Genomic DNA, 25986 nt, shown 5'->3' with positions numbered 1-25986 from the left:
AGATCATTTTCACAGATCATATATTTGCATCAGTAGAAATCAATCAATCTTTATGGCTAGAAAATGTTTTAGAGAGATATTTATTACAAATTTTTCCCTTTATGTAAGTAACTTTTGCGAATAACACAAGTCCTGTCTCTGGCCAAAATTGGGAGAGTGAAATTTGTTGTGCACATCTACAACTCAATGCTAGAGGGGTGGGTAAATAGAATTTTTGAGGTAGAGTTTGTGAAATCTAGATTTCATGCAAAACAATTTTTTCTAAAAATTGTGGGTAGGCAGAAGGGGCATATTCCAGGTCCACATCCCTATAAATTTGCTTCTGATTTGACAACAACTACAAAGAAAATTAACAACAAAATATTTATTGTTTTTTTATATAATCTACTTAAAATATAATTATACCTGAAGTGTCAGTCCATGTAAGGATCATGATGTTATTAATATTAAAATCACATGGATGGTAAGCATTAATTTATTGTTTGCTTTTGCAGTGGTGGATCCAGGGGGAGTCCTGGGGTTGATGGTCCCCACTTTGGATGAAAGTTTAAAAATTTTGTGCAAAATTCCAGAAAAAATGGTTCTTATGATAATCCTATTTTTTCCATTTTTTTTTATCTGCCTCTGTTATATACTGTAATATTACCATATATTGATACACAATAATATTAATATAATTTGCATAAAATACATTTAAAATTCACAGTTCCTACAGATTTATAGGCATGAAATGATTTAGCTTTATCTGTTCTTTTGTCAATACAGATTCTAAATCATTTGATTGCCATGAAAACATCTTCACTTAAAAATGACTGAATTTAAACCTGGCAGGTAGGCACATAAGCAACAAAAACAATATTTCCATTCCCTTGGGTGAGTTCTTACAGATCCCGACCCAATCCGCACAATTATATGACAAATCAAGAACCAATGATTGATTGATTGCTGATGGATTGATAACCAATGACCACTGACCAATCTGATCATAGTTTTGCAATGTAAAATTACAAATGAACATTTCCTGTAAATTTTAGAATTTTGATCAGAATGAATCAAATTAAATGTTTTACTAAATTTACTTTTAGCTTAAAATAATAAATCAACAGTTTGTATTTCATTAAAGATAGTAAATTTAGAAGACAAATATCTCAATTAATGTCTGAATTCATATTATTTAGTAAATTTGTGTAAAAATGGAAGACCAAAACAAACTTATCTGTAAAATATATTAAGTAGTACTCCAGCTAAGAATCATGCAAAATGTGATTCATGTGTAAAAAGCCTACGTATTTTTATTTTTGATATTTTGTTTGAATAGCCATAGTAAACAGAAATTTACATTCAGTTCTTCATATAACCCTGTGTTCTTAGGAGATAAAAATGATATAGAATGCACTGTAGATTTCAAAATTAAAGGCGGTAACTCTGTAAATGACACTAAAATACAATAGAATCTATTGAAATTTCAATATTGATTATCTCCTAAGAGCAGACAGATTTGAATGAATAATTACACATTTCATAGTATAGACCCATAAAACAACTTAATTACAAAAATAAAAATATGTAGCCTTTTTTGGGGTGTATAATATTTTTCAGATTTTGCATGATTCTTACAAAGACTGTTACTTAACCAATCGTAGGATGAAAAAAGGAAGCGATCAACTGTTAAATGGATCAGATTGACAGATCGATGACTGATCAGACACTCATCAATGATCGATCGCAATTATAATCGCATGGATTGGTTCAGGTACTGTAATTGTTTATTTCCTTGGATAAACCATTCCTTCATGATCCTTGCATGGGCTATAGGGTATGTAAGGCTCGTTCTAGTTTCATTTTCTTTACTGGAATTTCCAACGTAGAAAGTATTGGAAAACCAAAGACCAATCTGCATTTAATTGTTTATTTCCGGGTAATCGAAACGCTGTATAACAATGCAAAATCTTCTATTTTATGTTTTTTTTATAATACCTTTATCATGTAGAAATAGATTTTGTCATTTTTATTGGCATGTTTTACACAAAAAGATGTTTTGCCCTTAAAACTGAACTCAACGCTCTCTAAATGACTTATCTCCATGCTTTTGAATGGTAGACTAGGACCTGTTCTCATGAAATCACGGGGTCACATGATGAGACTTACATATCCTATTATATGCTTAAAATGTAAAATACCCAAATAACAAAAATTAGATAAATCTAAAACAAATGTAAATGCACCAATAGATCTACTACTAGTGTATCATTATACAGTTCATTCACAAATTATTGCAATGTTCATTTATGCAAGTTTGTCCCATGTTACTATTGCAATGTCAGTCACAATAAATGACATTTTTGCAATGCTAACTTTCATTTATTGCAAAATGATGATTACTGTAATAATTAATACAGGTACTGTTATTTGCAATAAAGAATGAGGACATTTCCTTAAACTGCATAAATCAACATATGTTTTTTTAAAAAAAAAAGTCAATTTGCAATAATTTCAACTCATTGTTCAAATAGGTAAACAGAAATATATGAACAAGTTATATCAATAAGAAACCTGAGTAAATTATAATAAATTTCCAAACTGCACAAGTGCAAATATAGATGGGTAGCAGTCTTCATAAAAATCTGACATGATTCATGCATGTCAAAACCCACCAAATTCAGTTTTATTTCTTGTTCAGAGACAGTTACTGATCACATTACCAGTCTTAGTTTTTCATTTGGGTGTTGCGCTTTGGAGAAAAAATTCATATAAATTGTACATATAATTTGCATTTTGCAAGAGTTATAGTTCTTAATTTGGCTAGATTTGGTTGATTTCAGTGGGAGATGAATGTATGATTTTCTAAAAAGTGCAGACCTGAATGCAGAAAGGCTTATCATTAAATGAAAGTATAGCATATGAAGACTGAAAAAGCATTGTTTGTTCGATGGGTTTTCTTCACCATGAATCACTTTACCATTGGCAGTGTCTGAATTTTATATGGAATGGTACTTGAAATTTGTGACAATATCTGTGACAAAAGTTCATCATTAACATGACTAATTTATATTGCCATACAATAAGAGGGTTATTGCATAAAAACTGGGGAATATTATGCCTCATATAATGTATATTCCACTTATAAACTGGTGCAATATAGAATTCTACTCTGGATAATATTCCCAGTATTCATGCAATAACCTTATAGTATAACACATAATGTTGTAATATAACTGTACAATGTAATCAAGGACTCATAATACATGTAAAACATTATTTAGTCCAAAAAGGTATTCAAAAAATAGCTGTCTAGTTCACTGAAGCATGTGCCCTATACACTGATACATTCAAATAAAAAAAACAGTAAAATTAGGGCTATTCCATTAAAACATAACTGGCACAAGATAAGACACTTAAGTGCCAAGGGACTTACTTATAGTAGAATTTTTAAGTTAATACTATCATTCATTCATTTTGTCAAGAGTTTTGACAACCACCCATGTATAAATTTAGAGAGTGATTGCCTCTTGTACCTCATATGTTTACATGGAACAACCCTTATACAGAGCCACATGTGCCACATATGATTATCATATGGCATTTGATTCCTATGATAATCTGAAGATAATTTACATATGATAGTCATATAATTATAATATGTTAAAGCTGCATTAGCTGCCATTTTCGTAAAAAAAAAATTTCTGTTGAAATATGCCTTAATTCTACTAAATTGCACTTTTCCTATAAAATTTCACTCAATATCAACAAAAAAAATGTGTTAAATACATGAAATACGTGTCTATATATTTATTGTCTTGCAAGACAAAAAATTGACCTAGATAAATTTGTATGCATGTGACTTCTGGTGACCTGGGTAAATGTCCTGTCGGCAATCTTCGGAAGTAATGGCGAAAAATAATCAGATCTGAGCTATTGATCTTCTTTGTTTTTACAATATTCTGTAGGTATTATCGACATTTATTGCTTCAATTGCATTATTACAAACTTATTTCATTTTATCAGCAAAATTCAGTAGAATCAAAACTGAACAAATTTGGTGGCTAATGCAGCTTTAATTTTGGATAGCAAACATATGATAATCATGCAATAATCAGATATAAACAAAAACACATAATTAATCATATGTAAACTGAAACACACGATCATCATATGTAAACTGAAACACATGATTATCATATGTTGCAAACCAAATGATTCTCATGGGCAGCACTTTTGGCTGTGTAGTAGGATAAATAAATAAATCCAGGATAAAGTGGAAGAAAATATATCTGAATAATAATGAAATAAGTATACAGATTGTTTTGCTATCTGACATTGGGTAGCACATAAGTCTTGTTACAAAAATATGGATTTCAAAGTCACTCAAATCATGAAAGCTAACAGACTGGGCAATACAAACAAGGCAAGTGCGAAACTTGTGCACATATTTCAAATTTACCCTCTCAGTGAGTAACTAAAAATACTTTTTTTTTGAGTCTACAACAAAATTCAATAACTTCATTGTCTTTTACATGAAGATTAAAATCTTGGTTTTTAGGCTTTTTTGATAATACGCTATCCACTATTATTAATGAATAATGCAATTTTAACATGAGTACAGCAATATGGGCTTGAATTTCTGTTATTTCAGTCCAGGACAATTTCAAAGATGATAACGGACACATCTATTGATATATTTTTTTGAAAATTTAGGCAGTGACCATTTTTATATTGAAGAGGGGGAGGGGGGGATTAAATAAAATACATTGTAGAAGTTATTTCAAATTAGAGCCAAAAATGTTTTTTACTTAGCCAAGGACAGAAAAAACTACTATGATCCAATATTCCTCCCATTACTTAACAATGTAGATTTTCAAACAGAAATTTTAACTCCAGCTGCTAATGAAATACAAATTTCCAACAAAAAAATGAAATCCCAGGTCCCTCAAAGAAGAAAATACACTGTTCCTAAGCTATTTCCAAAAATTGAAAAACAAATGGACTCAACTGTCTGCAAAGGACTTTAAAGATAGAAAAAATATTATGAAGCAATGTAAAAAAAAGTAATATGAAAAAAAATGTTGAATAAAACAATCTGCTAACCTTTTACCAACCTACTAGGCCACTCAAAATAAAATATTGTTTATCAGACCATTTAAAAAAATGTCTGTCTTACATATACTCTTATTTCAGATTTGTTTTTTTTTAAATAGTACAACTTTAAATGCTTAAGTACAGGTAATTTTACTTTCCTCAAATTAATACATTTAAGAAAGGTGATAACTGAAAAAAAGAGTACTTTTCGAAGTTAACAAACTTTGCAAACAATTTTTAAAAGTAAGAAAGTAAAATTGAAGAAGCAGCATACATTTTTAAAAAAGTGAAGTATTTTTTTTTCTGGAAACATTTAAGATTTTCTAGTATCAGGTCTGGAAAAACGTGTATATAATTTGGAGTGGCCTAAAAGTTCTAATATCATTATAACCATTCACCCATCTATATAAATTCTTTGAGCTAAAACAACTCTGTGCATCATAATGCCAGGAATTCATCCTTCCTTTTAAAATACTCGTTGAGCTTCATTATTGCATAACTGAAATAAAGAATACAAAATCAATGTATACAAAAGAGTAATCAAGGAACAAAGGTATAGTGGTAATCAAAAGAATGTAATTCAGTGACAAAGACCAGACATGGAAAACAGACATACACAACAAAGAATATAAAGTAACTAAAATCATACAAACAAAGTAACAAAAGCAAATGAGCAACTCAGACTCAAGTAAAAAGTGGGAGTATGAACCAAGTGCACCTGTAGGGTAAGCGTCCTCTGCTGAGTTGATCATAAAATGTCAAGTCTGGGGTAGACAAACGAGGAAAGGAAAGCTAAGACACATTGAACAAATCAGCATTTTACATCAATATCATGTAAGCATAAAAAAAACATGTAACTTTGGTTATATTACTGAAAATATCATGTGGAATACTTCAACCAGTGCACACCTGTTAACCCTACCACATTAAGGGGAAGACCCCCTCAAAGTCAATAAAAAATTTAGAATCTCCCATAAAAATCTGTAAAATTTGGAAGAGGTACTTGGTTAAAATAGCTATATTTTCTCAGTGAAAAATACTAAATAATTAATTTTTCACATGAAAATTTTGCTTTTAAACAAAAAAAAAAAAAAAATGTCTATGTCAACTGGAGAGGATCTCCCACATGAACTGTTCTTAAGGTTATTAGGTGTGCAAGTGCATTAATTGGAGTTGAGATATTCCCTGTTAAGGGAGTACTCCTAGGGTAAGGGACATTACTCATGTAGTTAGGGATATGTTTGTACCATATTCAATTTCATCAAAGCCTATCAAGCTTTCATTTGAAACAGAATGGAATCAGTCAAAGTTCCTTTGATGCTTACATGATATTGATGTAAAATGCTGAGTTCACACAAACGTTTCAACGATCTGTAAGAGTTATGTCCCTTATCCAAGGTCTACCTCCTTAAATTGTCAAAATTGAAAGTAACTATTATTCTGTTTATCTTTAATCAAAATTTGACATTTTCATTCATTTCAATGTAAATTTATATTATTGACTACTAAATCTTGTAGTACAGCTTGTGATAAAATATCCATCGACAAGAAAAAGTGCAGAGTACCGATAAACCATGTATCCCTCAAAAGATATATAAATCAACTTACTCTAGATAGTCAAAATCTATTGCAGAATACTTGGACTGTATCAATGCCCAAATTCCCCAGAAAAAATTGGCAGCCTGTCAAAAAAAAATGAATTATGATCATAGCTTCAAATATAAACAAAGCTTTAAAACATTTCTAAATTAAATGTAGCACGCAAAAAAGTTGAAATATCAAAAGGCTATACAAAACATGGAGTACAGTCAAGACAAAATTATATTCCACATGACATTAGATACATTCAATTACATATTTGTTTACACATCTGATTATGTGATAACACAGGTCACACAACCAAACAAAAACTGGATTTCAAATTCCAATGACCAAGTTAGTACATCTGTGTACTTATGCATCAAATCGTGCGCATGAATATAATCGACAAATCATTAGGTGCTGAAAGTAATCAATTTGATTGCCTAAGTAAAATCATTACAGTAGTAGAAAGGTTTTCATAACTATACTAATGAAGAATAAGTAATGTACATGTATATTTAAACCTAAGACAAGAGTTCAGTGAAAAATTCTTGGCATATATCTGGGTAAGAATTCGGAAGGTTTTATGGGGTGTAATGATACACTGAAGTACAGAACAATTTAGATATTTTGCTCCTTTGAAATTTGATCCATTTGTTTTTTGTTTTCGGTTTAGTCGATTGGACTGAATACTTTTTTTCTGCTCCATTGAAAGTAAAAGTTACTCCCCATAAAGTAAGTGCAGCAGAAAAAAAGAGTAAGTGCTTGTAATGGCCATCACTAAAGACGTGGAGAACATGGAGATACAGATTCCTCAAACAATATTACGTTCCAAAGTATTGCAAAAACGTTAATATTTTCTTTTAAACTCATTTTTTCTACCATTTGAGTCATCTTGCAATCTGTAATTACATTCTCAGAGTTATAATTTAAAATCTTGTAGTAAATTTTTGGCCCTGCTTTGTCTATTTTTGAAAGATTTATTGCTTTGGGATATCTAGTTCAAGATTAAATTCAAAATTCTCCACAACTAATTGATGAAAGGCACATATTTTATGGTGAATTTTTTCCCCTAATCTAATTTTGTCAATTTCGGATGTTTGTCCACTATTTCCAAGTTGTCTGCTGTGCTTGCATAATTTATCACAATATTCAACACAAATTGAATGGTAGATTGATATTCTTGTTGTGATGTTTTGGAGGGAGAAAATTCGAAAGTGAAATTACTGAATTTATTTACTTCACGGTATAAATTTTCACAGGGAACATTTGATGAATCAATACAATCTATATCATTATACCCTTATAAGTTTTTTTGGTGATTACTGTCTTGCATTAGTTTCCCATCTGAAGACCCAAACTACAGTGATAGGGAAAGGCAGGGGCTAGGGTCATATGCCCATTGAAGTTACAGGATTTTATGTAGAATGTTAATAAATGGCCCATTAACATATTGAATACTTGTAGTAAATGCTGAAAATGGCCCATTTGAAAAAATCTTTCCCAACCACTGGGACTGGCTTTGTTTATACTTACTAAGGCACATTTATTGACCTGTTTATACCACTTTTCTACTTCGTCATCAGTAACAGGGGAGGTAATATTGTTATACTGATTCCATTCTTCTAGATAGGTTCTAAGCCATTTGAGCTGATACTCCTTGTCTGGGTACCTGCTGAAATCTACTTCATCCACACCTATATTATGGTTAAATTTTCATAAAATTACAATTTTTATATGCAATAAACACTGCATTGATGTTCAGCTCTATATAATAGCGAATTTGTAATTAGGAAAGTACTTAACAATTTCATCTGAATCAATACATGTAGGTTTCTTCAACAAATATAAAAACACAAGAGGTTCCCAGGAGCCTGAATTACTCACCAGGTGGAATTTTGCCTTTCAAAGGCAATAAATTTAACAAGAAGTTGTCCAACAATTTAGATTCATTAGGACTTTGATAGGACTTATCATAAGGAACATTTCAGCAAATGTAAGTTTTTTTTTCTATCTATAAAAGTTTTAAACATATTGGCTGAAAACTGAAAAAAAAAACCTTTTTCATCATTCAAGAGCAATACCTCTTACAAGGAGTCATCTGACAACTTTGATCCCCGGAGCCTTTTCTAGGCCTTATTATGAGGATCATTCAGCAATAGAAAGAATATGGCTAAACCTAACAATTTGGAGATATATGCGAAAAACATACTACTGTCTGACATCTCAGTTCTATTTTTATGCAACAGTGGCCATGTTTTTCAACAGATAAAAAAATCCCCACATCAGTTCTATGCAGGATACCCCAAGAAACATTCATACCAAGTTTGGTTCCAATTGGTCAAGAAGTGTCAGCGGGAAGAGTTTTGACGACAACAATGACAGACATCAAGTGATGGCCAGGTGAAGTAAAACGTACAAAAAGTGTTTTGTATAAAACTTTAAAGGTTGAATGCCTGTAAAGCTTTATGTAGTCATAGAATTTTGATAGCTAAATTAGATGGAAATATAAACCATAAAATTAATGAATTTCTTCGTATGAGTGTTTTCCTGTTATTTCCCTCTTTTCACATATGTTTGGAGGGATGTGCCTCCTCATTTCTCCTTCCAACATGTATCTCCCTCTTTTCCTTTGGAAACTTGCCATTTTATTCAAGGAGAAGTTATTGCCAAACGTCCTTTATACCGTCATATAACGGCAACATGGGTATTTTTGTAAAAGAAGGAGCACTGCCACTCCAGAACACATGCAGACAGACTGGTTTTCAATATAGAATTTACAATGTTTGTTTTTCAATGTGTAATTTTGTTTTGTTTTGTTTTTTTTTAAGATTTGTTCTTAGTATGTTGTCCTAATGGTGTTCCCAGCATACATTCAAAATTGTTTCTTCTTTCTATAAAGAAACTGTATAAATGACAAAGCATCTGTTGTAACCAAAATACCAAATGTCTTTTATATGATAGGGTACATACTGTATGTTATAGGCCTTCAACTCTTTCTCAATGGATCCTCGGCATTTTTCTAAGACCTTACCTGCATATTCACAGAAGTGGTTGCCAATATCAAACGGCTGGTAGTTGAACATGGCATACTCATGGTCAATGAAACTTATCTTGTCTAAAACATAAAGAGAAAGTAAAGTTAGTTTTAGTATGTCTCTCACATACCCAAGTTCAATTGGCTATAACTCCCACAAAATTTGGTGATTCATCAAATCCTGATTGTACGCATAAATACATATCACGTGTAATTACCTACAAAGTTTCGTAAAATTTTGTGCAGTAATTTTTGAAATGTTGTGCTGGACACACAGGTGGACAGGGCAAACATAATATGTTTCTCAACAAAAATGAGAGAGGGGGTGGGGGAGACATTATATCTTCATGGAAACCTTTAAAAAATTCCTTAAGCTCTGGCAGTTCCTTAGAATCCCATTTGATAAATCAGAGATTTAAACAAAACAGTCATATTGAATGTGCTTAGACAGAATTTCTTTTCAATAACACTTGATTAACAAAGCATCCCCTTTCCATATTCTCAATGTACCATATTAAATGCTTGTCAAAACAAATGCAAGACAGTGATCAGCTAAAACCTTATTTTCTGTGTGTTTTTACCTGTATCTTTGTCATACACCATGTTTTTCAATAAAAGATCATTGTGACTCATAACAACAGGAGTGTTCATTGATTCTATCGTTGTCCGTATAATCTCCACTTCTTTTCTCAATTGGTCAATGGATCCAACTTCTTCCTGAAATCTAGGAAATTACGAAGAAGTTAGATATATTTTATGGTACAGGTACCAACTGAGAGCTAGACCTTAAAGTGCTGAATGTAAATGTACTGGTACTGAAAATCGGGTTTAATCTAGACATCGATGACAAGAAGTTTTAGTAAATTCTGTTAGAATAATAAAATTATTGACAATTGATTACAAAAACTTCTCCTTGTCAAAGACAAATAGAAGAAGTGAGCACAAACATACTGCAGTATGGAAACAAAAGGACAATTAGAGTCAACAGTCTCCAAATATATAACCAAAACTAGAGATGATTCACATACACAATCGTCAATTTCCATGGTTTGTCAAAATTCACCGGATTTCTGTGAACATACTTTAACTAAGAAATTTTACCTTTCATTACACAGGCAAAATTATTTCACACGATTTTCACCCAAACTGAGCAAATAAACTTTGTCACAGAGTTCATGTGAAATTCGGTGAATCGAGCTTTCACGTGAAATTCACATGAATTGTTCACATGCAATTCATGTAGAGTGAATTTCATGTGAAGCTTGATTAACATGAATTTCACATGAAAAACATCTGCCTGTGTATAGGATCTTAAAATTGTGGTACATATACAGTGAAGCCTAACCCCTTTTGAACTTTCAAATTGGTTCAGTTTAGTCAGCAAATTGACATTAGAGGACTTTAAAAAACAGGTTTCACTATATAAAAACAAACTATGCAAAAAAAAAATTAAAAAAGATGTTCAAAAAAAGTTTAGAGAAGAAGACAGATGCCAAGTGATGGCAATAGCTCACAATTGCTACAAAGAATAAATTATTTCATTTCAGGATACATGTACCTTTTCTGTTTCTCTGGCTGCTCAAAACCATTGGGGGCTACTGCAAGCCAGTTCCGCAATTTGGGATACCAGCCTGCAGTTGGACTGGTACCTGCTGCTGGTTTCAGGGAATGTAACCTCACCATTTCTCTGGCGATTTGTCTGTAAAAACAATAAAATCACAACAGCATTAATGCAATGCCATTCATGAGACTAAAAAGTGCAAAATACAGCACAGAACATCAACAGTGGATTTCTTTCTTCAATAAATTGGAACTTTACATATATGTACAAATAAGTTGATAGCCTTTTTATTTTTTTATACAGCAAAGAAAATTTTGAAAAGAACAGTCTTAATTTGGGTGGCCTTTCAAGTAATAATGATAACTGCTGTAAGCATGACTTTCAATTTCCATACTTAATGGAGAAGGAAAATAGTCTTCACAAAAAGTTAAACTATCCTACATGTAAAACAACTTTATTTCCAAATTTTGAAAATCAGTTTTGTGTACATGATTGAAATGTAGTCAAACTACTATAGTGTTAAGGAGATTTTAGGCATTTCATAAAAGTATTGAGCTGAGATACAGATTCTTCTTCAGTTAAAAGTGCGATGAATTATTTCTCCACATGAGATGGTAAAATTTAAGTTTTCAAACATGTAAGCTTTAGCGAGCATGTTAAAATCTTATATTTATCATAGAGAGTAGAGAATAATTTAAATCAGGAATGGACTAAGGAGGAATTGGTTTCTCCCATGAAACCTGTAGAAAATTTGGATAATGTTATATGGCCAGAAATCTCTCACTTAATTTTTATTTTCTGCCCTGTGGTTAAAAGGTCATGTGCATTTTTAATCACTGGCTTAGAATGGAAGAAACCATGATTCAACTCAACTTCATTCTATGAGCAAGCCCACAGAAGGAATATCCCACTTCAAATGAATTTGTATGCTGTTAATACAGGTAAATGTGAAAATCTGTCAATGCAATTACATACGTACATACATACATACATACATACATACATACATACATACATTCATTAATTCATTTTCTTTCCATTCCATTCCTTCTTTCCTTCATTAACATCAGCATGTAATGCTTTATTTTGCTATGAATTTCAATTGAGCAGTGAAGGAAGATATGTTCTAATAAGTTTTCATAAGTATGAAAACTCCTGTGTGTAACTATCTCTCTTTGAAAGCACAGCACAGAGATCATCTTCTTTCATTTGCATCTCCACATTATGCATTTCATCAAAAGAGTAGTCTCAACAATTAAGTTGGATTATCTCCTTTGGCAGGCATTGAATAATGATAAATCTACTTCAAGCATAACCATCCTATATAATTTCATCAAAATATTTTGAACAGTTTAACTTTCAAGATATTTGGACATAGAGAGGAACCTAAAAAGGGGGGGGGGGTGATAGTGACGAACAATTTTACACCAAGACATGGGCTCTCCCCAAAACTGAGTTTGATTTGAAATATACCTTACAATGACATTCCTTCCTCTTCAACACTAAGACAGTATTAACTGAGGAAACAGATAGCCTGCCAACATCTAGCATTGCTGGAGTACAATGTTCATGTACCAATCCATCTTTGGTTTCCCAAATTATACATGTATGGAGTGGAACTTTTTAAAAAGAATAACAAAATTATTGTAAAGGTGGTTTCACATAAATCAAAAATAAAATGTATCACATGACTTTATAAGACATATTTCAAACATGAAGTTGTATGTGTTGTCATGCTATGTATACCACCAATTCATACAGGAAATTGACATTGGACAGCAATCATGATTGCTTACAACTTATGCCCCATGCATTAAAATTGAAACCAATCCATTCAATGGGAGCAGAGATTTTTGTGAAGAAAATTTATCTATCATTCGATATAGTGAATTAAAGTTTGTTTTTGTCTGCAAAAACATGTCTCCCCACTGGATCCACTTGCAGAATCCATCATGTCCAAAAAACAGCTTCATAAAATTCTATGGAGAGGCTGCAGAGAAGTTGCACTAACAAGGTAATTATGAGAATTTTTGACATATTTCTAAGTTCAAAGGGCACACAAATTTCTAAGTTCAGGGGATCAAAATTTCCTAGTAATATGCATGATAACATATGATGTCCCTGCTACATACCACATTTTATAAAATTTTGTTCAATAGATTCAGAGGAGTTGCGCTGACAAGGTAATTTATGAGGATTTATGGAAAATTCCAAGTTCAAAGGGACATAAAATTTTGGTGATCAAAATTTCCTGGTAATATGCACAACTACGTATGATGTTCTTGCTACATACCAAGTTTCATAAAATTTGGTTCAGTAGTTTCAGAGGAGTTGCGCCGACAAACTTTGTGACAGACAGGCCAAAAACAATATGAACCAAGTTACATTGTACATGAATAAGAAATTTCAAATGTCCTATAAAGTCCTTTATAAAGTAGAAATGAAGACAGTAGAAGGTCCTGAAGCTAGGTACATGTAGGGTAAATGAAATTTCAAAGGTCCTAGGTTAGAAAAAGAGGGTCCTGAACCTCGGACCACAAATTTGAACCCCTGGTTCAGTGACTAGTATTAACTTACATTCTGTATGTTTTCACTTTTTCACAGTCCAGTGTCTCTCCACGACAAAATCCATATGCAAGGCCATTCATAAAGGAGGCATAAAGTGGAGGACAAAGATCATGTTCTGATAGGTATTGGATGTTATTCTTTTCCGTGTTCCTGTCAATGATCAAGTCTGTGTTCGCACCATAAACTCGGATAAGGACAACATCTTTTCCAAAGCCTTCATTTCCATCATAACACCCAACCAGCTTGTTTGTGATTCCCTCTGTAAAATGCTGAAAAATTGTTAATAATATATGTGTAGTTGTTACTGTTTCATTCTCCTTTCTGGAAGTTTCAATGTAGAACGTATTGTATTCTGAAGACCGATCTGCATTTTATTGTTTACTTCCAAGATCTGCAACATTTTATCAAGTAGAAATATATATTTGAATTTTTTTGTCGGTATTTACAAAGAAAGATGTTTTACTTTTATTTCTAAACTCAGAGCTCTCAAAATGACAAAGTTTCCATGCATTTGAAAGGTATGGTAGAACCCATTTTCCTGAAACCATTGAGTCATGTGACAAGACTTACATGTACATATCCTATTGACATGGACATTTTTAAAGATAATTCCTACATGTACATGTACAATAAATCAATAACTGTCCTTCAATTTAAGCTGATTTTGAATTGGGGAAACTTCACCCTTGTGTTTTATATATGATGACTTAATTGGCAGGCACAGTGAACATGACTTCAAAGATTATTTACTTGTATTAATTGTTAGAATGTTTGTGACAACATTAGGATTAAATTCAATTAAAAGTTTCAGAGGAGATTACATGTATTTAAAAAATGGGTGTGACAGGGATCTCCATGCCCTCTTTTTGCATGGTGCTGGGCCATATTTTATTTCCTTTGCGCCACAAGTTCAAAATGAGCGGCATGTATTCAAATTTGCATTATGCATTGCAAATCGTCACTGTATTTCCCAATTACTCTTGACCTTTAATCACCTATACCTGTCATTAATCAATATGATTGGCAAGTATGTTCATTTTAATGTTAATACAGTGTTTTGGTGCAAATCTTGCATTGCATATCCCTGAGCGGGTGAATGTCAAAACATGGAGGGTATAAAAATATACTGCATCTTCTCTTTGTCTCTTTACAAACTAATGTTTTTTTTTCCAAAAGATATGAACAATGACTTATAAAATAGAGTGAACATGACACTATAAGATAACAAACTTTTTGTTAAGAAAATTTGACATTATAGCATAAAAATGTTCCTCTAAAAAGGTTGGATTGATGAGTGTAAAGTGAAAGTAGAGAAAATGGCTATTTATAGTTCAAGATTACTTTTCTGTCAAATTTTCATGGACTCACCTTACATTTTTTGCAGGAAATTATTTTTTCACGTCCTTACAATTGCTACATCAGTAAAAGTTTACTGAATCAATTCACATATTTTTTTAAATCCTAAAAATATGCACTTCACTATGGAAATATTAATGCAAGATTGAAACCTTTTAATTGGTAATTTCTGTTAATGCGTCAGGGAGTGAAATGTGTATATATAAGTAATCAGGGAGTGAAGCATGCGTGTAAACAAATCTCGGATCCGTCAAATTGGCTATTGTTAACGTCAGCAAAATCTATATGATTCAAATAAGTAGAATGATTCCTACTGTTTTTGTTAAATGAATAAAATTTGATAAATTTCCATTTAATAAAATATAGAAAGTATCAAGAATTGAATTTAATTTGACAAAGATCAATGTGATCAGAGAGGGATGAAGACAATCTTAAAATTTATAGAACAATGTCTTGACAATCTTGAAAATTTGTCCAACCGCAGAGTACCAATATTAATCAAATTCATCAAATTATCTATTTTAAGCTCTTCAATATAAAGAAAATAAGGCCAATACATATCTGGATCTGTGTCATTGTCATATATATGTCAGCACAAAAGTGTCTTCAATATGTATAATAAACAGCTGTGCTTTAATCGCATGATACATCTGTTGCCCTTTTGACTTGTCCTTATGCTTTTGATGAATTTGTATGATCAACTAGAAATACCCTACCCCCCAAAAGTAAATAAGTAAATAAAAAAGGCACAAAAAATTTGACACTATCAAAGCTACCTCAATTTTAACTAAGTTTGTTGTCTTGATTTTTCACCCATACATTTCTATCTTGTTTAAAACACAATTTTCTGACAAGGTTACCAAGTACCTTTTATATTTATTAGTCGATCATCATAACAAATGGTCTGTTTTAAATGATTTTTCAACGAATAAAATTTTCTTGGCCGTTTCTGGCCTTCTTTAAAGAGTAAAACTTCATAACACAGAAGCAAAAAGTTTGACATTTAAACAAATCTGAAGGGGCTTACTTCAATAGTTATGAACAATTCACCAAAGTCTCATAAAAGTTAAGGAAAGCGTTTTTGAGTAATTGTGTGAAAATTTTAAAATCTTCCTTTTTTTAAGTACAGTTTGTATAAAAATTCATAACACGGAAATGAAAGATCTGAAATTTATAAAAATTAAAAGGGAACTTATGTTAATAGATATGAACAATTCACCAAAGTTTCAAAAAAGTTGGTGAAAGTGTTTTTGAGTTATTGTCCAAGACTTGAAAATCCCCCTCTTTTAAGGAAAAATATTCATAACAAGGAAACGAAAAATCTATAATTTATAAAAATCAAAAGTGAACTTATGTCAATAGATATGAACAATTCACCAAAGTTTCATTAAAGTTGGTGAAAGCGTTCTTGAGTTATTGTCCGAAAACTTGAAAATCCCACTTTTTTAAGTAAAAAAATTCATAACACGGAAATGTAAAATCTGAAATTTATAAAAATCGAAAGTGAACTTATGTCAATAGATATGAACATTCACCAAAGTTTCATTAAAGTTGGTGAAAGTGTTTTTTGGAGTTATTGTCTGCAGTGTGGACAACAGACGGACGGAAAACAGTACACCATAATACGTCCCGTCTTTGATGGGCGTCTAAAAACTAAGCAAGTTAAAAAAACTACAGCGTGGATTACAAATTTCCACATGAAATGTCTAAATTATAGCAATGCTATGTATACGCTGCATATACATGTACATGTACTGCTAAGAATGGCTAAATTCAATGTGCTAAAACTGGGGGAAAATTATCAATTTCTCCATACTAGTAATAGGAGGTGCAAAGTAATTTGGGTAATTTGAAACTTAAGTATGCTTTAATATTATACCTATATATTAAAATAAGAAAGCGAATTAAAAATGTCAGTAACGTATCCTGAGAGTGGGGGTTTGAGGGTTCAAATGGGCTTCTCCCTAATGTTGGAAAATTATAGTTACTTTTGTGCAAAATTTTGGCAAATATAATAAGCAGGGCTTAATCTAGCCATCAATGACAAGGAGAAGTTTTGGTAAATTCTAATTGAAAAATAACAATATTGACATTTTTGTCTATGCAATCTATTACAAAACTTCTCCCTGATTAAGACAAAAGGGAGAAGTGAGCACAAACAAGGAGAAGTTTTGCTCATTTCTCCTTCTAGATTATGCCCTGTAATGAGCAAATAATAGTCTGGACCCTCCCTTTCCCAAAGTCTCTAGATATGCCCTTGAAAATGAGTGTTGGAATAAGTCATCTAAGTAATCTATTGTCAAGGTAAAGTACATGTATAGTACAGTAATCTATTGCCAAGGTAAAGTACATGTATAGTACAGACAACACTTAACACTGCATTGATAAAATTAGGAGATCAAGGTTATCATACACAAATGTACTTGACAGCTATCCACACTTAAACTTTTACCTTAAGCATCACATAGATACATAGTGGCTTCAGTTTTATCTGGGACTTTAAATTCCATACATGTGTAGACCTTGGTACATGTATAATGTAGGGTAATTTACCTTAAGAACATTTAGGCCAGACAAAAAAACTTTTCTGTATATGCCATAATATATGTACATGTACCCTATTTTTACCCTACCGGTGCACCTGGTCCATGCTCCCAGTTCTTAGTGGAGTCCGAGTTGCTCATTTGCTTTTGTTATTTTATATGTATGATTTCAGTTACTTTATGTTCTTTGTTGTGTATGTCTGTTTTCCATGTCTGGTCTTTGTCCCTGCATTACATTCTTTTGATTACCGCTATATCCTTGCTTCCCTTGATTACTCTTTTCTGCCTACCCTGGCATATTTTATTGGTACTTTTATGAAATGCTGAACTATCATTTTTTAATCAAGCATTTTCTAAGTGAAGAAATCCTCCCATAAGTGTCTATTAATTAATTTTAAAAAAGAAGTTTGTTTCTGTATCTATAGAAGTCCTTTCCTGTCAACATTTCAAATGCCTACATCCCCCACAAAAAAACCACACTGACTCATCTATTTTTTCTTCAAATATTGTTCGAACATGAAAGGTCTTAAAAGATTTCATAACCCTTTGAACTCTTTATTAACTTAGAAAAGAGCAGGGAACATCCTTATCACCAAAATGCCATGACACTGAATTGTTTATTTCTATTCAGCTATGCATTTGATTTTTTTTATCATACCCTACCGATTCTTCATGGGCTTTGTCCTAAAGGGTTTGATCTTTTAAAAACACAAAAGAAATAACAAAATTTCATAAAAAAAACTTCTCATATCACATTATAAGGTGTGTTTAATGAAATTATGAACAAAAAATGTAGGGGTCACTAAGCAAAAAGTATTAATGATACATGTATGAAAAGCATAAAACCAGAGGAGTCAGAAAATCTGACAAAAAATGGCTGAACAAGACCAGCCAATATCTTTTAAGTCCCAAAACTTCAAATTACCCCATATTTGTATGAAATTTGTCCCATAATTCAAAAATGTAAAATCCAAAACATATAAAAAAAAATACCCCAAAAAACAAAAAAGAAGCTTACATAAATAGATATAAACTATTCAAATATTTAAAAAAAAAAAAAAAAAGAGCATTTTCAGGTTGTTGCTCAAATATGAAAATCTCCCCTTTTATGTGAATAAAATCCTAAACATGTAACTCAAAATGAAAATTTTTAAATTCATAAAAATTAAATGAGAGTCCTTAACAGTCAAAAGAAATGAAAATTCACTATAGTTTTGTGAAAAACGGTGTAACAGCTATTGATTTGTAGTCTGGAAAATGTAACATTTTCCCTTTTATTATGAATAAAGTATCATAACTCTTAATCATAAAATCACTTTTCAAAAATTGAAAGAGTGTTTTAATCATTATGATGAAAGAAGAAACAATGCACCAAAGTTTCACTGAAATTGCTGAACAGGTTTTCGAGTTCTAGTCCAAAAGCAGAAAATCACCCCATTTTTTTGTATCGTGCTACAACTCTAACAAATAGGCTTCTAGAACAGGGTTATGTTGCTACAAGATTGAAGTCATCACGAACTCATGGATCATTATAGTGTATCCATCTGCACCATGAAAACTGATTTATTCAATGGGTCATAGTTTTCCTTTCCTCCTTTGTCTACCCCAGACTTGACTTTTTATGACCAACTCCGCGGGTGTTTCTAGAAAAGCAGAGGACGCTTACCCTACCGGTGCACCTGGTCCATGCTCCCAGTTTTTAGTGGAGTCCGAGTTCCTCATTTACTTTTGTTACTTTGTATGTATGTTCTTAATTACGTCTTGTTCCTTGTTGTGTGTGTCTGTTTTCCATGTCTGGTCTTTGTCCCTGGATTACATTCTTTTGATTACCGCTATAACCTTGGTTCCCTTGATTACTCTTTGTACAAAAGAAGTCTCATAAAACAAAAATGAAAACTCAAAATTTTATTAAATCAAAAGGGAGCTCACTTCAATAAAAAAACAAAACAAAAAAAACAATTCATTGAAATTTCACAAAAATTGGTGGCAGCGTTATTTAGTAATAGTTATTATGTACGGTACATTGTATAAATGACAGATGGACGGAGGGGCAGATGGACATCGGTATACATGTAACATTATATGTTCCGTCTGAAAAGATGGGCCTATAAAAATAGAAAGTTATAACCTACATGTACCAATATACCCTATTTTTCATCAAATGTCACGTTAAACAGACATACATTTTGTCTTGGCCTTAGTTATGTAACATTAAACTTCTGTTAACTTTATTTTATGTTAATTTTTCATTACATATTTGTATTTTATGACTGAATATTGTAAAACTCAAAATACATAAAGAATGAAAATATCCAATAAAGTATAACAACATACATAAAATGTGAGATTTACGGCTATTGACCTGAAAGGTAGTTAAATCATTCAGAACATACTAAACTACATGTACTCTAGAATTTTCATTGAAAGTGGTATACACTTTGTTTAAGACCTTTTGGTGACCTTTGAAAGTACACTGTATATTTTCAATCTAATTAAAATCAGAGACATCAACTGTTCCATTCAGTCACAGCATGTATAGGATTCAACATATCACTCCATTCTACTTTCTGTTCAGATGACCTTTTCATAATCCTTGGGCTTTTTCCTTTGAATAATGCTTTCAAAATCATGAAAGATGAATTCTGATTGGCTGATCAGAAAGGTTATCAGAACAGAAAGTAGAATTGAGTGTCGTTGGATCCTATACATGTACATGCAGTGACTGAATAGAACAATTGATTGGTATAATTTTAATTAAATTGGTATTTTTTATTTTGGTAATATGCTAGTGCATTTGTTGTATTTCAACATGTATGTTAATTATATAGTCCATTTCGAATTGCTACATATATATGTAAATGTATATAGAACATACCAGATTGACCCATCTGACAAATGGAGGACTTTTTTATGATAATACTTACATGTATAAAACTGGAAAGTTTGATAAAGTCATACTTTAGTTACATTGTATATTGGGTATTGAATTTAATCCATCTTTTCAGAAAATGGTACACTTTTAGTTTTAATACCTTAAAAGCTACAGGAGTTTTTTACTTGGGTATGAATTTTTCGATCTGATTATAAAATCAGCTGTTATGATACACTCCATAACATTGTAACAGCTGTTAATCAGACTGTGAACTTTTGAAATGATAAAAATAAATTCTTACTTCCTTTGCAAAAGTTGCTCAAACTTACACAATTATTTCAACTTTTGACATGTATACTTCATATAAAGAAAACAATTTTTTTTAGAATGGGAAAAAAAAAAGCAACACATAAAAATACCAAAGCAATCTAATTACTTCAAGACAGATCCCCAACCTGTTGAATGAAAAATAGGTGATGTGGTATATGTATTATTGTAAATGAGACAGTCATCCACCAAAATCCAAACTGAACTAACATGTCACCACATTGTCTTCAATGATGAGCAAAACCCATACCACAAAGCAAGCTGTCAAAGGCTTCAAAGTTAAAGTAGAGAAACTATTCATTAAAGACGAAAAATAGACCTAATCTATAATAAAAAAAAAAAGAAAAGGAATAATATGAACATAAAAAACAAAGACAACCACTGGACTACAGGTTCCTGGCTATGGACAGGCATAAATTGTATAAAGTTTGTGGTGGGATAAAACATATTTTTGAGTACTAAATTCTTCCTGTAATCTGGGACAGTAGTGGGAAAATATAACAATAAAAAGAACTATACAAATCTGCTCAGTTTGGATTTAACTCTTGAGATTGATACAGAATACAAATACATACATGTACATGTACTTAACAAATAGGACAAAAGACAACAAGCTGTGTCTACCTCAAAAGTATAATCCCTTTTTCCGTAAGCTAGTTCAAAATCCAAAAGCAACTGATATGCACACCTACATGTTGTTTTTTTCAAACAAAAATATCAATAAAAACATTTATTATATAGATAGCAGTTTTTTACAGATTGTTCCCAGTGTAATTTTTTTTCGATTATTCACACTGTGAAATAAATTTGGTAATTTCACTCTCATGCTTTCTCCCGCCAAAACGTCACAACACAAATAACAATGTGCTGTTCACAAAATTTTAAATTTGTGTAGAAAATAACAATGAATAACGGAGGAAATATATATAATAAATAGGATAATCAATTAGTTATCATGAATAACCAAAATATTATCACTCGTGCCAAGAACACATTAAGATTTTACTGGTGCACGGAGTGCGCACAAGTTCTGCACACTCATTAAATCTAGGCGTACTTTGGCACTTGTGATCATATTTTGGTTATTCACTCTTTTCAATTAATTATCCTATTAGTAAAAACTTTGTTGTTATATATATTACACTTCAGGTTTCTCAATTTACCAACAAAAAATCATGTACTGGAAATTAAAAATGTTACCATTCTAACAGGGAAGTTTAACATTTCCATTAATTAACCAAACAAACAAAAAATTATATTTTTAAAGATCACATTTCAGTTATACAATTTTCCCCTTTTCTGATATATTAGTAAGTACTCTTGAGTGTCTGTAATTTTTTTCTTAATCATATTAATGACAAAAAAAAGACATATATAAAAATTTCAGGAAAGTTAGATATATGCTTAAAGCTTTCCAACTTGTTCCATTGACCTCCAATGGCTGTTCAAGAACCTCATCTGTCTCTTTAAAAAATAGTATACATGTGTAGACATTATTATTCAAATTAAATTATATACTGTAGCTTTTCTGAGATAGGAAAGGCAATATAAATCATTATCTGTTTGAAACTCATGTTGTAAGTTATTATCTGTTGGAAACTCATGTTGTAAGTTACATCAAAAATGTTTACATCACAAGATAGTATAATACATGTATATTCCTACTGTCCATGGAGAACTATTATTTTTCTGGAGTTCATAAAAACAACCTTATTAATAGACCTGCTCAAAGAGGTAAAAATGAAATTTCAAGTAGTGCAGTTTGCAGTGTTTTGTTTATTAAAGGCAATGCCATCTCCATATTGTATATGACAATATGACATCCCCATGGTACATGTACATGAGTCATGACAAAGTCAAATGTACATGTACATTTGTACACTTGGATCAGCTGATACACATTTTGTAAATACCCCCCCCCCCCACCACCACAAAAAAAAGCTGTTGCAGATACTTTCAATTCAAGAAGAAACTATTATTATGATAATTTCGAATCCAAGTTAGGGCCAAAATAATGTAATTGTGAAGTTCAATATTGTGTATACTTTGTATTGTATTGCAAACCCCCCTTTTTTTCTGTCTCCCTCCCCCCAAATCTACCACAAAAATTTGTTTTTCATAGTTTTATGATAACTGAACATAATTACCTTAAATTTGACACACTCTGCTTTCCACTGAGGTCTTACATGTGTTAAAAGTTTCAAGGAACCGGCTTCAATGTCCTTTTCATCGCTGCTCTCAATCTCGAAGTTGTCGTCCCGGTAAGCCATTCTCGTTGTCGAATCGTCCCCTGATTAAGTCGGCCCATGTTCATGAAACCTTGAGAAGGAGCAAATGAGAAGTCCCCGTGATAACAGTTGTCATAGATTTCACTTTACTAAATTTAGATACTTGTACATTGTAACAATACACGGGAAAGTACATGTATTTGTCAATATTGTAGGTTGAAATATTTATCCGTGCATTACTAGTATGCATGTAGTACTAATTGCCTTATGTTATAACAGGGACTTTATATTTAATGTATTATCAAATATAATACTTTCCTGCTTATGGATGTATTTTAGGCTTTAATAATTTGAACGGAACTTTATACCTTAAATAGTAAAGGACTCAAGTACAAACGATATTAGTTTACAGACCAGTAAGCAAATTTAAAATGGTGCATGAAATGTATTAACCGGAAAAGTACCGAAATGGTGTAAACAAAACATGCTCTGGGTAGGGACATATATATGTATATATGTCCTTGTTCTGGGGACGAAAATAGTGGTTTAAAGAAAAAAAAACAGTACATCAGATTCCATGGCCCTTGTGATCCAGAGGGTACGGGGTTTGAACCACGCTTTTGTTAAAAACTGTTATTTTTTTAGGCGAATTAAAGAGCAAATATGAGCAAGTAATAGCCTGGAACCCCCCTCTTCTGCAGATGGAACCCTTTCCAAAATCTCCGTGATTATATACAGTAAATGGGCTTAAAATAATTGAATTGGTTAAGCACTATCCAAAAAAAAAAAAAAAGAAAAGAATGTGCAAATTATTGTTCAACAAGTATATTGAAGAAGTTTTCTTTAAAAAAGTAGCTTTTGTGCCACCACAACCTGACACGTTCTTTTATATCAATGCATCAGGTTAACTTTCAGTGGTTTGTAGGTAATAACGTTATTCAGGGCGGATAAATCATTGTTTCATCCCCAGCAACAATTTCATTACAAAAACGATATAAATCAGATACCAGTAGATTTACACGGGTAACAGCTGTTTTTTCTTTATTTCATTCCTTTACATATTCGATAGGTTGGATATTGTCATTGTTATTGACTTTATTCAACCATGGTAGGAAAATTACAGTGAAACTTTTCTGTACTTTTCTGTCCAAAACCCTGAATAAACCAGTAACCTGTCTAAAAATATCTTCTGAAGCCCGTTCATATCAATTTCAATATATTTTAACCAGAGTAAATTGAAAAACTGAGTAAACCGAACCAAGCTCCACAGAGCGACTGACGTTCGCTTCCTCTCTTACTAACCGCTGCAGACAAGCCTTTCGAAATTATTGCACATTATTCAATTCAAACGTCGTTTGACAATCGGATAACGTCGCGAAAACTCTTCACTTTTCCCGACTTCGCTAATCTGCTTCCCTGATCAATATCATAAGCGACCCTAGGATCGCTAAAAATATATTTTAGAGAAACTTGTGGAACGAAAATATTATCCGGGCTTCCAGGTTACCGACTTCGAAAGATTCTTGCATTTTCTGAAAGGGCTGATGTGAATTTCGAACGTCAGACGCTGTTCGGAGCTTGAAAGTGAACTAATAATTTCCTTTTTCGGGTGTTTCTAGAAGAGCAGAGGACGCTTACCCTACCGGTGCACCTGGTCCATGCTCCCAGTTTTTAGTGGAGTCCGAGTTGCTCATTTACTTTAGTTACTTTGTATGTATGATTTTAGTTACTTTATGTTCTTTGTTGTGTATGTCTGTTTTCCATGTCTGGTCTTTGTCCCTGGATTACATTCTTTTGATTACCGCTATAACTTTGGTTCCCTGGATTACTCTCTCCCAAAGATGTTTATATAGTTTAGATAGGTATTCAGGAGGTAGACCTAGGGTAAGGGACACAACTCTTAAAAATCACTGAAACATTTGTATTGAATTTCAGCATTTTACATCAATCATATGTCAGCACCGAAGCAACTTGGATTGATTTCATTCTGTTTCAATTGAAAGCTTGGTATGCTTTGGTGAATTGAATATGTTACAAACATAGCAAGTCTGGAAATGTTTTAATTGAGTGCAATATTTGGGCATACATGAGCAAATACTTTTCAAAATCTCTGGATCCACCCCGATTTTAACATGAGTTTGGTGTTTTCTGTTCAGTTCTCATTCAACTTTCTTTATCGGAACTGGAGCCTCTATCCAGATGTTTCTTTGTGGAACAGGGACTAGGGAGAATGTACCTCGGGGAAGGGACCATATATTCATCTCACACACAGGGCCTTTTCCATCTATCATATGCAGAACAACCTTTAATCTATGTACCAACAGGGCTGCATATTTGATAGTGGGGGCAAGCCACTATATATATCTGTGCATCAGGTTACAGTATCATTAAGGGGTCGGGCAATACACCTCCTCCAACTGATAATAGTGCATGTATGATCAATTTTATTAGATATACAATACAATACAATGCAAAAGCTTTATTTAACGTCGATATTTTAAACAATACAACATAAGCTCCTTGGAGCTTTTAAAATCGACATACATGCACTTCACTAAATAACATTTACATCACAAGTACAATACATGGCAACTATCTAGTCCTTTTCATGTCCCATCCCATTTTTCATTTCATCATCATTTCATGTTCATTTTTTCATCCACTTCATGTTCATCGCCTGAATATAGCTGAATTATTGCTGCTCGGGCGTTAACCCCAAACAAACAAACTTTTCATGCAGACATACATAAATCATTAGTCAACATTAAGGCAAATAGTAGCAAATATAAAATAGGATTAAAATGAAAGAGCAGCACTATAAATAGTCATCAATGTAA

The 25986-nt window shown here is 32.1% G+C and overlaps 1 protein-coding gene across 1 annotated transcript; it reads right to left on the bottom strand.

Moving 5' to 3' along the window:
- Positions 1-349: 349 nt before the first annotated feature.
- LOC148610622 (ethanolamine kinase 1-like) lies at positions 350-23219 on the bottom strand. Its single transcript, XM_088595834.1, has 8 exons — positions 23069-23219; positions 13833-14092; positions 11253-11393; positions 10276-10418; positions 9692-9775; positions 8194-8354; positions 6685-6758; positions 350-5575 (listed from the first exon to the last, which is right to left on the bottom strand). Exons 1-8 carry the CDS (start codon positions 23189-23191, stop codon positions 5515-5517), a joined length of 1047 nt encoding a protein of 348 aa, XP_088451960.1. The 5' UTR covers positions 23192-23219; the 3' UTR covers positions 350-5514.
- Positions 23220-25986: the final 2767 nt, after the last annotated feature.

The sequence above is a fragment of the Perna viridis genome, chromosome 8, assembly GCF_037379345.1.
Source record: "Perna viridis isolate PV_CMFRI_1.1 ecotype Kerala chromosome 8, ASM3737934v1, whole genome shotgun sequence".
NCBI lineage: Eukaryota > Metazoa > Mollusca > Bivalvia > Mytilida > Mytilidae > Perna > Perna viridis.
The sequence above is the reverse complement of the archived record's forward strand: the minus strand, read 5'-3'. Positions and strand labels throughout refer to the sequence as shown.